The 14,866-nt window shown below is 45.6% G+C and overlaps 4 protein-coding genes across 4 annotated transcripts; 1 reads left to right on the forward strand and 3 right to left on the reverse strand.

Annotated features, from left to right (window-relative positions):
* Positions 1-1,260: 1,260 nt before the first annotated feature.
* On the reverse strand, positions 1,261-2,537 carry L3040_009372 (uncharacterized protein; the record flags this gene model as incomplete). The annotated part of the gene is made up of 5 exons (XM_007290250.2): positions 1,261-1,353; positions 1,458-1,523; positions 1,600-1,812; positions 1,871-1,914; positions 2,033-2,537. The coding sequence occupies 5 exons, from the start codon at positions 2,535-2,537 to the stop codon at positions 1,261-1,263; spliced, it is 921 nt and encodes a 306-aa protein (XP_007290312.2).
* Positions 2,538-7,011: 4,474 nt separating this feature from the next.
* L3040_009373 (uncharacterized protein) lies at positions 7,012-8,247 on the forward strand (the record flags this gene model as incomplete). Its single annotated transcript, XM_007290249.1, has 2 exons — positions 7,012-7,235; positions 7,302-8,247. The coding sequence occupies 2 exons, from the start codon at positions 7,012-7,014 to the stop codon at positions 8,245-8,247; spliced, it is 1,170 nt and encodes a 389-aa protein (XP_007290311.1).
* A 1,470-nt stretch (positions 8,248-9,717) lies between these two features.
* L3040_009374 (uncharacterized protein) lies at positions 9,718-10,884 on the reverse strand (the record flags this gene model as incomplete). The annotated part of the gene is made up of 1 exon (XM_007290248.1): positions 9,718-10,884. One exon carries the CDS (start codon positions 10,882-10,884, stop codon positions 9,718-9,720), a length of 1,167 nt encoding a protein of 388 aa, XP_007290310.1.
* Positions 10,885-11,273: 389 nt separating this feature from the next.
* Positions 11,274-14,463, reverse strand: L3040_009375 (uncharacterized protein; the record flags this gene model as incomplete). Its single annotated transcript, XM_007290247.2, has 4 exons — positions 11,274-11,756; positions 11,804-13,739; positions 13,802-14,161; positions 14,309-14,463. The coding sequence occupies 4 exons, from the start codon at positions 14,461-14,463 to the stop codon at positions 11,274-11,276; spliced, it is 2,934 nt and encodes a 977-aa protein (XP_007290309.2).
* Positions 14,464-14,866: the final 403 nt, after the last annotated feature.

Here is a 14,866-nt window from a genome sequence, read left to right on the forward strand (position 1 = left end):
TCGTAAAATCTATCAAACATGTCGTTGCAATTAGAAGAACGAGAGCGAAGACGTTGAATTTTAGTCTCGTCAAGACTCTCTTTACGAACAATTGTCAGCACTAATCGCTGCCGAAATGTAAAAGACCCTCCACAAGCTCCGGTCGTGGTGCAAGGCAATAGCCCCTCTCAGCCCCCTTCAGCGCGCTGTCTTTTGAGCATTCAATCTATAGCAATAGCCGCTTACAGCGCGATGCAGCCACTGATTTCTCGAGCCTTTCTTTCCCTATCATTAACTAGCTATTAACCAAGTATTCAAAAGGAAGAGAATCCATAACTGCATTAAGTTTATACAAACCGAAAAGTAACTGAATTAGCTTGCAAAGAAAGTGCACGTAGGAAGTTAATTACTTTCCGAAATAGCACGGGCGTTTGCAGTGAGCTGCGCAACTTATCGATGTACCGGTAATCCCATAATCACTTTCGGAAGTTTCTACGATGAAGTACGTCATACAGGTACGCTACTCCGTACAATCGAACTGCCACTTTCTTGAGTTCAATTCGTACCCGTCGACTTGAGACGAGGGCAAGTTATCCTAGAGACCTGCACGAAGACTCTGTCCACAGTCCGCGATTGATAAATAGCCGAATAAACAAATCAGGAGGGTGGGATGGTGGAAAATTCTGCGACGCCTTCCGCTTTCCTCTTCGAATAAACCCAGGGGATCGCTTGTCCACAACCGGATGCAGAACCCAAGTAAACAATCAACGAGTATGAATCTCGTTTTGTCCGATCTCCACTGAGAAGCGCCGAAAATGATGTTGAGAATGAGTCCTTTGCATTGACTACTGAGGTCGCTCGCATTTCATCATCACAAATTTTCTACTGGGATTTGAAAAATTCCTTTACCCACATCGCTCGTTCATCAGTAAACAGAGCGTGATAACATCCCGGATCAACCAGGGCTAAATTGCGCAAAATAGTCGTACATTTGACAATGACGAAAGAAGTTTCGGAAAAGAAGCAGCTGTGGAAGACTGCTGTGTCGCGGCCAGCGCGTCAATACCGTATACCAGTCTCATACAGTTCGCGCGCCGCACCACACTGAGTTCCGCGTTTGCGTTTGATCTTTGAGTACCATTTGAGCAGTGCTGGAGCGAAGCAAATCTTGAGTCGCTTTAGAAATGAAAAACTCAAAGATTAAACGCAAACGCTGAATCCCGTGTGGTAGGGCGCGCGAACTGTGTGAGACTATACGGGATCCAAGGATTGACCTCGTACCTATTCCCCAGAAGGGTTGGTAAGTATTGAGTCTAGCGGCTGAGGAATCCCAAAGTCTGGGATACTGCTGTTTTCTGTTGGAAATTTGACAATCTACGGGACACGAGGGCGTCAGTATTTAGCTGATCGGGGATAGGGAGTAGGATGAGCTAGGCAATAATCTCGAAGAAGAAAATTTGGCCATGTTCTTTACGTACCTGAGTCATTGTAAATCTGTCGGTGCCACATGAGCCTGCGGAATTGGATGTGGCGTGGAAAGCATTCTACCAAACAGTCAGCTTCATTTCATCCCTCACATCTGGCCAAAGGGAATTGGGTATAAGAAAAGTCGGTGCTCACCCAAATCTCCGTCCCGTCAGGTGAGGTAAAGAAGCTGTTGTGTCCAGTACCGTAGTTCCCGTTCGCTTGGGAGAATACTGGCCCAGTTTTGTCCCATGAAGACTTCAGGAGAGGATCTCCACCGTTGTACTTCATGAGGCCAAGTGAGTAATCTGGAGTCCAGCAGTAAGACCCGGAATATGAGAGCCATATCTCGCCATTGTGATACAGTGGCTATCAGAAGTCAGTAGGCTGTCCAAATGTCTTTGCGATTAATGAGACGGTGTCTTACATGGGGAGCTTCGTTTACAGGTCTGCCGCTGATTTCCCAGGCCTCTGTGCGATGGATGAATCAGCAAATGTCACGGTGCGGATTTTCAGAAGAGGGTATGAAATATCAGCAGGAATCCTGAGATAATGAACGAAGGAAATGATCAGCTATCCTAATACGTACGCTCGGGTACCGCAATGACGTTCCACTTCTTTACGGTCCATTTCTCAGTGTCGAGCTCCGTAATCGCGATGGACTGAAGACTATTGGAATCGATGATGCTTAGAACATGGTATCTCCCCTTTCCAGGGATCTCCAGATACGTCCCATCGATACTGAAAGCAAAGTCTCCGGCCCCGCCCTGGCTGCCGATCGGAGGCACCAATTCGGCCTGGTAAGTATAAGTGCAATCATAGGGATTGGGACCAAGGCAGCCACGCAACACGCGCGTCCGACAAGTATCACAACATGGGCGGGTAGAGTCGCATGACGAGTAGAACATGTACCATGTGCCGTCGATTTGGTGCATCTCCGGGGCCCACATGTCTCCATTCTTCTTAGGGTCTGAATCTGTCCATATCGTCTTCGTCTCCCCATTGAGGAGACCAGAGAGCGTTGGCGAGCGGGTTATTGTGATTGAGTGGTAGGATGTGTAAGTTAGGAAGTAGTTGCCATCGGCATAAACCATGGAGGGATCGGGGCCAGGTTTCCTGATTGGATTGGTGAAAGCTGCCGATAGACGTAGGCAGGTCGCCAGTACTGGCAGTAGATTTTTTGATAGAAAATGCATCGTGTGGAAAGTCCCAGAGGTTGCAAAGTATGTGGTGTTCTAGAAATGCGCAAGTGAAGATGAACTGGAGGAGTAGAATGACCTCGATATACTTTTAGCTATTGTTTACTTTTCGGACTTGTTACAGATACAAACTCTTTAGCCCGGAATAATTTTCATCTGATACACTCCAATCACCAGGAATGTGCTTCGCTGGCACATTCCGATTGGCAAGCCGCAGTTATACTTCCGGTAGTGTTGGAATCACAATATCAAATGCCGAGAAAACCGGTAATATAAATAATCAATTTATTTAGGGCGCGTCTGGTGAGTCTCTCAAGTCGAGTTTCTGGGCTATTCTAGGTTTTTCACTGACCGAAAGGGCGTTAGAAAAAAGGGCCAAATACTTGAAACATTGCAATGCGTAGAACCTCGAAACCTCGAAACTCCTCTCGAAATGCTGTAGAAAATACAAAAGAGCTGTCCTTAGTTCTGGGGGCCTATGAATGTAGTACCGGTAGTATCAAGTCTCCACTTAAAGATCGACCCACGGACCACCTATGGTATAGCAAAGCTGCACCTTGTTCCAAAACCTAGATTTGTGAGAGGCGGGAAAAATAAGTCCGTAAGTCCATGATTCACTACCGGTACGTATTTGCTAGGGGGCTACGATCCTTTACCTATACGAGGTGCCCTTTACGAACCTTTAGCTCTCTTTCTTTTTTTCTCTTGCGGTAGAAAGAGAAATAAAGAGTCTGGAGAGCCGAAATTAAATCATCGATATGCGACGTCTTTTCGAAGAGATCTTCTTTTACCGGCGCCTCCGAACCTCCTTTTTCCTTTTCGAACACTACGCTGACTACGATCTATACTTGACGGGCATACCGATTGAAAAGACCAAAAGGATTTACGATGAAAAAAAAAGGGGAATAAAAGATAAGATAAGAAGGGCTTAGTTCGATTGATCGAAAACACGGTATCGCGCTTTCGAAAAAGCGTTCTGCAAACACACCGGCTTTATCTAAAGGCTACGAACGCGAGGCTTTTTAGCTCTACGATGAAGGAAAACGATATTTATATTAAACGGATCGAGGCCGCTCGTAAAGCCACACGTATTCGATAATTGTCGAGAGAAAACTCGACGCACAGTATTATAAATTGCTTTTAAAAGGTTTATATCTTGTTTATTTATTTAACGAAAGGTTTTCTTTAACGTGGTTTTTACTTTCGATTAAATAATACTTTGTATATAATTCCTTTACTTAGCACGTCCCCGTAGTACCTTATAGGAGGTCCCTAAGGTCCAAGCATTGCGTTTTGGATACCCGCCCGACGTTAATAAATATAATAACAACAACTACTACTACGTATTTACTGTCTTACTTATAATAGTGGGCCTTGACGTCGCAACTTTTAGGGCCCTTCCTTAAAATGGGCGAAAAAAGTATGTCCCGCGAAAGAATTCTGTCCCGTTTCAACGCAAAAAATGGCGAAGAACGGAAACACTTATTTATATTGCTTATAATATTGCAATTGATATATATATATTATATATATTTAGTAATGTTATTTGTTCTTAATTAAGCCACGAAAATTTTATTTTACCGCGTGTCTTTTAAACTGAATCAAGAGATGCTATACCGGTAAATCGAATCGGCTGCGAATCTGTTTTAATAGTGGGCCTTGACGTCGCAACTTTTGGGGCCCTTCCCTAAAGTAGGCGAAAAAATTATGTCCCGCTTCAACGCTAAAAACCGCGAGGAACGTAGACACTTATATTGCTTATAACATTGCTCATAACATTGCAATAATATATATATATATATATTTTTAATAATATTATTCATTCTCAATTAAGCTACGAAAATTTTATTTCACCGCGTGTCTTTTGAATTGAGTTAAAAGATGCTATAGATCGAATCGACGGCGAATCTTTTTGTTTTTTTTATTTATCTTCTTCAAGGTCTTTCTTAAGCTCTTTCTATTTAATAAATATTATTTTTATTAAAGAAAACGATGATAAGTATTTATTTTCTTGTGATTTTCGTCGTCTTTATTAATTTAAATGCAAGCTAATAGATTTTATTTAATTCAAAAGCCTTTTTTTTTAAATATATTTAAAAGTCGATTGAATACGAAGCGTCCGCGAACTTAGCAAGATCATTTTCTCGAACTTTTTTTAATAAAGCAAAGCAAAGCAAAGCAAAGTAAAGTAAAGCAAAGCAAAGCAAAGCAGAGTAAAGCAAAGCAAGTTAAAGCAAAGCAAAGCAAAGTAAAGCAAAATAAAGTAAAGCAAAGCAAAGCAAAGCAAAGCAGTGCAACGAAAAAGTAAAATGATTAAGTAAATTAAAATAAATACATAATAAAGAGTATTTAAAAAAGGAAAAGCAAATACGTAAGTAAATAAATAAGTAAATACGTACGTGTATATATATTATTTTAAACTTATAAGAGATTAAAGTCTTAAGAATTAAAGAAAAAAAGAAAAAAGAAAGCGAAAAAGCGAAGAATAAAATCTATAATAAGCTTAACTATCTAAATCTATTATATATATATATATATATATTTTTTTAAAAAAAAAAAAGAAAAAAAGAAAAGAAAAAAAGAAAAAGAAAAGGAAAAAGGAAAAAGGAAAAAAAAAAAGAAAAAAAAAGGACGAAAAAATTAATTTTTTTTTTTTCCCTTTTTAATTGAGATTAAAACTAACGCTAAAAGATTTTAACTCATTTTTTTAAAAAAAATATTATATTAGATTATCAACGTTTTTCGCCGTTTTCTACGCTGAAGCTTTGAAGCGGGACATAATTTTTTCGCCCACTTTAGGGAAGGGCCCTAAAAGTTGCGACGTCAAGGCCCACTATTATCTTCTTAAGCTCTTCTTTAGACTTTTTTCACTTAGTAAGCATTATTCTTGCTAAGAAAGACGAAAGTAAAGTATTTATTTTTTACAATCTCCATCATCGTCGCTGATTTGAATGCAAGCTAATAGATTTTATTTAATTCGAAAGCGTTTTTCTTTTGCAAATATACTACTTCAGACTTCAAAGAAATCAAGATCTTGAAAATTAAAGAAGAAAAGAAGAAAAAAAAGGCGAAGAAGCGAAAAGTGAAATCTATAATAAACTTAGCTAGCTAGATCTATTATATTTAAAAAGAGAGGGAAAAAAAGGAGAAAGAAAATGTGACGACACGCCAGGTCTCCTGGGCGTATTATCACGTGCGCCAAGTTACTTCTGTCACGGTTCTGGCTGCGTTGTTGGTCGGGTTGTGCTTTGTCGTCCGAGGTCATGTGATGCGGCCGCTCCCGCAGCCGCCCCTCATAGGTATATATATCCTTGGACTTGTATTGTAATTCTTCTCTCCTTCGTCTTTCTTTCACACTACCAAGCGTACGATCAGGATTAGGTAGTACTACAATACTATTCTTCTCCAGCCGTAGCAACATCCTTCCTTGTCCTTCCTTTTCCTTCTCATATTCTCTCACTTCCCTCGTTCCCTTCTTTTGACCCGTGAACCATGCTTCACGAGTCCTTGGCGCTCCCCACCTTCGTGTATGTAAGCTTCAGCTTCCTTCAACGTCTACACTCAGTAGTTGTTGATTCTAAGTCATTACTTTGAGATCTTCCTGAGCTCCATCTGATCCCCCGCGCTCTCGTGAGTCCTTCAGGTAATCGCTTAAGGTCGTCACATTTTGCGTTGAAGCGGGACAGACTTTTTTCGCCCACTTTAAGGAAAGGGCCCCAAAAGTTGCGACGTCAAGGCCCACTATTAAACCGGACTTGCCGAGGGAACCCTTTTATTTATAGGTAATTTCAATGTTAGGTTACGATGGCGGTCACCGAAACAAATCATGTTACCGATGGTATCTGTCTCGTATAAAACTGAGGGTGGGATAAACGGGTCCTCGGCATTGCGTATGAAATGGACCTTCTAGACCGAACTTGGCGAAGGAGCTCTGTTATTTATAATTTCAATGTTAGGTTACGTTGCAGTCATCGAAGCAAATCATGTCACCGATTTCTATTTCGTATAGAAGTAAAACTCAGGGTAGATAAACGGTCCTTGGCATTGCGTATGAAATGGACCTTCTAGACCGAACTTGGCGAAGGGGCTCTGTTATTTATAATTTCAATGTTAAGTCACGTTGCGGTCATCGAAACAAATCATTTCACTGATTTCTATTTCGTATTAAAGTAAAACTCAGGGTAGATAAACGGTTCTCGGCATTGCCTATGACATGGACCTTACAGACCGACCTTGCCGAAGGGAATCGGAATAAAAAGCACCGTCCATCTCACAACGGAGCCAGTTTTGAGGTCTCAGTTTCGCGTTTATATTTCGAAGATTTCATTCTCCCCGATTCACCATATCAACAATCGGCTCCTCACGCAAGATGTGGGCCCCCACAGGTGCAGCTGGATTTCTGGCACTTGCAATCTCTATTTCCCCTGCACTATCAGCTCCAGTTGACGACGAATTTGAGATTGCACCGACACCTATGAATTACGTGAATGTCTCTTCCAAGACCATCTATGTCCCTCCAAGCGATTACAACTCTCCGAAAACTCTCTATGGTCGTACCATCCAGCTCCATGATGGAACGTTACTTGCAACGTGGTAAGCCAAAGTCCCTCTGAAACCAGGTGATGTCTATTAAAGGCAATAGACTAACCATTCTTATAGGGAAAACTACTCTCCTGAACCACCACTTGTGTATTTTCCTATCTACAAGAGCAGGGATGCCGGAGTAACCTGGACCCCGTTCTCCAACGTCACCGACCAAGTGAATGGATGGGGTCTGCGATTCCAACCTTTTCTTTACGTCTTGCCCAAGGATATCGGAACGCTCACCGAAGGAACCATCCTTCTCGCCGGAAACTCTGTTCCAACTGATCTCAGTGCTACTAAGATCGATATCTACGCCTCGACAGACGACGGCAGCTCCTGGAGCTTTGTTTCCTCTGTCGCAAGCGGTGGAAAGGCCAAGCCAACCAACGGCGAGACGCCTGTATGGGAGCCGTTCCTGATGGTATACGAAAACCAACTTGTTATATACTACTCTGATCAATCGGACCCAGCTCACGGACAGAAGCTCTGCCATAAAGTTTCCTCGGACGGGGTGGAATGGGGCAGTGCTGTTAACGACGTTGCCTATCCTGAATACTCCAGACGCCCGGGCATGGCGACCATCGCTAAACTTCCGAACGGGCAGTTCATTTTGACCTACGAGAACGGTGGTGGGGAAAGTCCCAGCGGTAAACCTTTCCCGGTCTACTACCGCCTCAGCTCCAGCCCTCTGACTTTCAACTCCGCTCCCGAATATATACTCAAGGCAGGAAGCACCTATCCAACATCTTCCCCGACGGTAGCATGGAGTTCTGCTGGAGGACCCCATGGTACGATTGTGGTGAGTGCAAATAGCAATAAAGAGATCTTCCTCAATAGGAATCTGGGTGCCGAATCCGAGTGGGTGGAATTCGCGACACCTCAGCACGCGGCCTACAGCCGTGAAGTGAGAGTTCTAAACGATCCTACAATGCTCCACATCATCAGTGCTGGAAATCAGGGAGGTGACAACTATGTTACAAACAGTGTATTTAGGCTGCCAAATACGGAGGAAGACCCTTAGAGTTAGAGGGCAAAAAAAAGCTATATTATCCAAGGCAGACCGTCTGAGGCTGTTAGGTGTGAGATTCTGGCTATTAATTGACGTGCCGCAGGGTAGAGTTGAAGCTGTAAGCTGTACTTCTGGTTGTACCCGAACAAAATCAGAATAACCTTCAAGCAACCGGTAAGGGTTTTTGTTGGGCTCTCCGAGGTGGATGGGTCACGAAGCTGACATCGCTGGAATCCGACACTTGACGCGCGGCTCGGCTCATCGCGTGCCACCAAGGCACTAACTACTGAATCGCGGCATGTAAGCGCGCCATTCGACTACGGTAATCGCATCTTCCTTCTAGCACGAATCCTGACAGTCCGTACCTCATCAGGATCTTCAGACTTCACATTCCAACTGCCACACTCTGCAGGACCTCGCCGCTCGCCTGCATCTGCTGAGGAGGGAGAGCGGGTCCGAGGACGTACACAAAAGTCACCTCTAACTGCTAATGCATAAATAAAACTTTTGCTTCGCACCAGAACTCTTTGCATTTTGACAGCTTGAACTCGCTACAACCATGAGCTTTAAAAGGGGAGTAGAAAAATTTAAGAACCGTATAGAAACAAGAGACAGCTTATAGCGATAACACGATTCTACTTTACATGATTATTGAAAAGAGTTTATTAAAGCAGAAATAAAGAAAATTGGCTCTCGCTTGACTTTAAAAGAATTCCTAATAAAAAAAAGGGGAGCGATTTCAGATTTATTTTCTGTATCTAGGTCTATCAAATGAACAGATTTAAGCTTCACGGTTCTGCTGAACTACTTCCCCGAAGATAGAATCAACAAACACCCGTAAATGTATATCTTTTTTCAAAGTGTTGACCCTTGGTTTTGGTGCGAAAGGTGGTTTTATGCATTAGCAGTTACCTAGTACTGTACCCAGTACTGTAATTGGTAATATGGGGGAATCATGCCACCTGAAGAACTTCGATTTAGCATCTCTCTCCTGGCAAGTTCTCGGAGCATAGGAGCCAGTATCGGCCAGTATGGTGAGGGGGGGGGGGGGGGGGGGGGGGGGGGGGGGGGGGGGGGGGAATGATACAAACCTAGAAGACAATGATGGATGGAAATCCGGATTTTATTTTCTTTTGGACTGGACGGAAAGAAGACGACGATTTCCTCATTGGCTTGCCGAGGGGGACTTGATAATGTCTCTTGTATTTGGAAGGGAAATTTTACACTACCCTCCGAGATGTGATAAACTCCAGCTTTTCGAACTTCAGAGGCCCCTGTTATCACGTTGTATATTTACTTTCCTTCTATACCCCTTTCCCAGAAGTCGCTTGTGGGAGTTACTCTAAGCGAGATGTCCCAGAACAACATGGGGACTTTGGAATGCGAAAGGAAAGCAGTCGGGGACTCTTTATAAGGTTTTCTTTTCCAATGTGAAAAGTTAGACCCGTGACGGTGCTAAAGTGCCATCTCAAGCCCGTCAGATCACAAACTACTCGCAGGTTTCCCTTCATGCATCCTCGCCAAAGTTTCTCTCCCCTTCTTCATTGCCCCCTCCCACTCGCCATACATCTCTCCGTAGGACGCGTCCACACGTTCCTTCTCAATAGCATCAGCCAGCTTCACTGCATCACCTACAGCAAAACACGCCCCTTCTCCGCCCAAAATAGGCAGCGCATGCGCCGAATCCCCGATAAGCAGCACTCCCTTCTTTGCCAACCCGTCCAGCTCCTCCTTCGGGACCATCAAGTCTCTCATCAACCAGTGCAATGTCCGTCCCTTCCTAACCTTCTCCTCATCAAAAGCATCCTGAAATGGCTGTTTCAGCTCTCTCAGCTGCGAGACCTCCCTGTAGAACGCTTCGGAGATATTACCAGCTTCTCCTGTGCTGCGACCAGGACGATGAAGCGTGTCATCCGGACGAGCAGGACGAGAGTAAATGCACGAGATATCCGCCCCTTCTCCGTCCTGATGATAATCGTTAACCGAGATCTGTAACAGCACATCGCCCGTCTTCATCTCAACCACATTGCCACCACCCAAAGCATCTTGGTAGATTTCCTTGAACGTGCGTCCCTCAATCTTCCTCGTCCCGCGAAAGACGACGTACGGCAGAACATTGAGTCCCGCATCCGGGAGCAGCGACCTTCGCACGAGAGAGTGGACACCCAGTCCATCTACCACAAAGCCTCCCCTCACGCTCACACCCTCCCTATCCTTGAAATTCAAGACAAACCCCGTACCGTACTTGCTACTCCTCTCGATTTCAGCCTCAAAGCCGTCCAACGCATGACCCCACCTAACATCCACCCCTTCCCTCAACAACCCCTCCAGCCTCCCACGATGCGCTCTCAACACCTCACCCCCTCCTCCCCCTTCCCCTCTCAGCCTCTCAGAATGCAAAACACCCCGTCCGCCTTTCGCTGCATCGACAGCAACACCGCCTACGAAAGCCCCCTCCTCAATCCCCAATACGCCAAGCAACAGCCTGCACGTCCACGGCTGCAACGAGATCCCATAATTGTGATACGCCGGCGACGGACTCTTTTCGTATACGATTGACTGAATGCCTCGGTTTCGGAGGCAGCGGGCCAGGGTGAGGCCGCTTATGCCGGCGCCCAGAATGTGGATTGGGGGAATGCCCGGAGTCATGACGACATGGACTTTGTGCAGCAAGAAGTGGGATATGTGGTGCCCAAGGTGATATGGTGTTGAGACTTTCAATTTGCAAATGTGAGGTGAGAATAGACGATTGTTGGTGAGGGTTTGGTAAGGAGAAATGTTCGTGGACGCCAGTCGCTTGGATGCTTGACACCTGTGATGAAGCGGGTGAGAATCCGCTAGCTCGCAAGCCAAGCGAGCCCCTGAAGCCACCTGATCACATGGTGAAGGGGGAGCAATTATTTGTAAACAATCACGCCTCGTGAATTACCTATTGTTGAGCTCTGTATCTAATCGCTATGCTGCATTATGCCACCACCCCGAATGTTGCGCTACCGGCTCTGATGCCCACCGCATGGTATAAGAACACTAATTTACAGCTAGCTCTTAATGGTCTTACCTTCGTAAGACTCGACCCACTTCTTAACATCCTCTCTATCCCGCTCAAGCCATTGGCTCTTAGCCTTGATAGCATCAAGACTCTGTGCAAGACTCATTTCAAAGCCCTTGGTGTTCTTGGTGGCAAAGAACTTCTCGACACGTTCATAGTCGGCCTGGCTAGAGAAGCTGGACGTGCAGATTGAGACCATCGAGCCAAGCATGGACAGACCAGCAGGAAGTTTTCTTGCAATCTCCTCCCAATTCTCGGTCATCCAGTTGAATAAAGCCTCGATTCCAGCAGGATGTGTTCTGAGCGCGCTGACGGGCATGTAGATGTCTTGTTCCTTGACTTCACCTCCCAGTGACAAAGCGAGGGATCTCTTGATGAGCTCAGGATCTGAGGCTCTCCCAAGAGCACGAAGAGCGGTATTGCGTTCATCGGCTGTCTTACCCGTGCGGTATGTATCGAGGATGACATCGTACTAGAAGTGTTTAGCAATGTCTCGACTTCGATCGGGATTTTACAAACCTCTTTCGCGCCACCATATTTCAAGTTCATACCAAAAACATTGGCTCTGAGATTGGGATGGATGGCAGACTTGTCGCCCTCGGCATACTTGGCGAACATATCTTGCGCAGCCTTGATAACGACCTTGTCACCCGACATACCAGCACTTCCAAAAAGGAGGCCCTTGAACTGCTGTTGGATATGGTCATCTTTTTCTGTAAATTCCCAACCGAGCTTATGAGCAAGTTCGCTGACGAGATCTCGCTGGAAAGTTTCAAGACCATCTCTGATATAGCTATCCTCGAATATCCACGTGCCTTTGACGGATGCAAGTCGTGTCATGATCTCGCTCCACACAACAAATTCTTTCTCACCGCTGAAGCCTTTCAGCAAGTTCAGTACACCTGAAGTTTTGCCGTAACCTGAGGCAGCGAGGGCTCCTGCATCTGAGATCATACCGGCGCGGTCCTCAACAGTCAAGAGACCGTCCTTAGCGGCCTGACCGAGCTTCTCTAGACGCTCTGGTGTGTATGATGTGCGGTAGAGGGAGCCATGATCTGCGTTAAGCTTGAAAAAGTCGGTGTCTGGCACCTTGAAGTCCTCCTCCCGGGTCGACATGACAAGTGACTCATCAACGCCATTCTTGGTACGAAGACCCAAGAAGACAGGGTAAAGAACCTTGTCCTCGTCAGGACTGACATCCCCTGTGCGGAGGAAACGGTTTTGCTTGACGTGGATTGAGTTGTCACCTGCATTCTCCGTGACGGAGACGACAGGAAAGCCAACATGCTTGGTCCAAATGTCCATAACAGCCTCCACATCCTTTCCACTGGCAGCACTCAAAGCGTGCCACAGGTCACCAGTTTCAGTGTTGCCATAAGCATGCTTCTTTAAGTAATCTCTGATACCTTGCATGAAGACATCCTCGCCGAGGTACTTTGATACCATGCGGATAACGCTAGATCCTTTTGAGTAGGAAATAGCATCGAAGATTTGATTTACTTGGTCAGCTCTCTTGACCGGGACCTCAATAGGATGACTACTGCGGAGAGAGTCGAGGCCAAGAGCGCTTTGCAGGTTGTCGGTAACATATCCTTGCCAAACTTTCCATTCCGGGTAGAAGACATTGCAAGAATACCAAGACATCCATGTTGCAAAACCCTCGTTAAGCCAAAGTCCATCCCAGAAGTCCATGGTCACGAGGTTTCCGAACCATTGGTGAGCAAGCTCGTGCTGCACAACTTCTGCAACACGCTCCTTGGTCGAGGCTCCGCTAGTCTTCTCGTCCAACATAAGATCGACAACACGATAAGTGATCAAGCCCCAGTTCTCCATGGCTCCCGCCGCGAAATCGGGGATAGCGACCATATCCATCTTTGGCAAGGGAAACTTGCTGTCAAAAGTGGTTTCGTAGAATTCCAGGGTTTTTACTGCCAGGTCCAACGAGAAGCGACCGTGCTCAATGTCTGATGTGGGAGGTGCATAGACTCTGACGGGAACTCTGAACTTGGTTGACTCAATGTAGTTGAGTTCCCCAATGATGAAGCAGATCAAGTATGTTGACATGAGCGGAGACTTGTTGAAGCTCACAGCTTTCTTGACACTTCCACTATAGTCTGATGTGATTTCCTTCTCTGAAGACACATTCATGTTGCTCAGACACGTATATTTCTTATCGGCAATCAACGTGACCGTGAACTCGGCCTTCAGTGCTGGCTCATCGAAACATGGGAATGCTCTGCGAGCATCTGTAGCCTCCATTTGACTGGTTGCCATTATAGCCTCGCTACCATCTGCATTCTTGTATGTCGAGCGATAGAATCCGGCCATCTTGTCGTTGAGCTCCCCGTTAAATGTCATGAGTAGCTGTGCCTTGGACCCCTTTTTAAGAGTCTTTCCTTCGAAAGCGACTTTGGTGGTTTGTGAGTCTTCATCATAGGTGAGAGATGGGGATGCGCTGTCAATTGTCAGCTATGTCCTCAAATTTGTGAGGAAGCGTCTATCCAGCCAGGTACTGACCTGACAACAGTATCGACACCAGAAATAACCTTGGTAGAGAGGATCTCAAGCTCCAGAGTATTCACGGAGATGCTGTCTGTATCTTCCACAACGTCCAGATCAATAACGACCGAGCCTCTGTACTTGAAGGTCGTGAAGTCAGGCTCCAAGGTAATATTGTAATGCAAAGGCTTTGTATGCGCAGGTAGGATCTGTCTACCCTTGGTGTTTGGCATTGCGCCACCCTCCATACCAACGTCTGCCTGCGATATACACATCTTGTCTCTTTGGTAGGAGCAGTTTCGAGTTGCGGTATATGTAGGAGAAAGTTGTTTGGGAAATGCTAAAGGCTGAGGTCGTCTAATGCAAATCGGATTGAGTCTTTTTGACCGTTAGCTCTTTGGACAGGTTGGTAGGTAGGCTTGCAGAATTATGACTGTTCAATAATGCTGATTTGCAAAGGTCGTTCGCTGATGAAAGAAAATGCCTCTCTATATGCGGGGTCAAAGTCTATATAGGCTTACTTACATTGAACTGTATTGAAGGGTGGCTGAAGAAGAGTGAATCGATTGACTAAGAGCCCTCGTCTGAAACGTTGCTGCTGTTGTTATTATCGTCGTCGTCAAGAAAAAGCGTCTCTGGGCCACAGCAAGGAGAGAGGTGGCAGAGGTTAGGAAACGCATCGGGCGAAGAGAAAGTACTAGGACAGTACGGTGGAAGCTGAACTTGGAGGGACGACTCGAGTACCGACCGTATCCGGCTAGGTAACAGACTTGTCTTCCACTCCCACTTCTAAGTAGCTGGCCTTGGAGGGGCTAGTCTTCTTTGAGTTTTGCCTCTGTCACTCACCGCCTTTATGGGATATATGCAGAACTTCGTGGAAGACCTTGTGGCCACTCAGCAACAAAAGGAATTTCCAACAACACGCATTGCTCACACGAGGTGTTGGTATTCTCTGATCTTCCATCGGGCGTTGCAAGAGGAATCAATATACCGCAAGTTTGAGGCGACCAAGAACGGCTCCGGCCTCTGAATGGAAGTCATAGGAAGTCGGCACATCATAACTCCCAACACCAACACCAACAC

This window comes from Drepanopeziza brunnea (assembly GCF_022702325.1).
Source record: "Drepanopeziza brunnea f. sp. 'multigermtubi' strain 214-2 chromosome Unknown ctg19, whole genome shotgun sequence".
In the NCBI taxonomy this organism is placed as follows: domain Eukaryota; kingdom Fungi; phylum Ascomycota; class Leotiomycetes; order Helotiales; family Drepanopezizaceae; genus Drepanopeziza; species Drepanopeziza brunnea.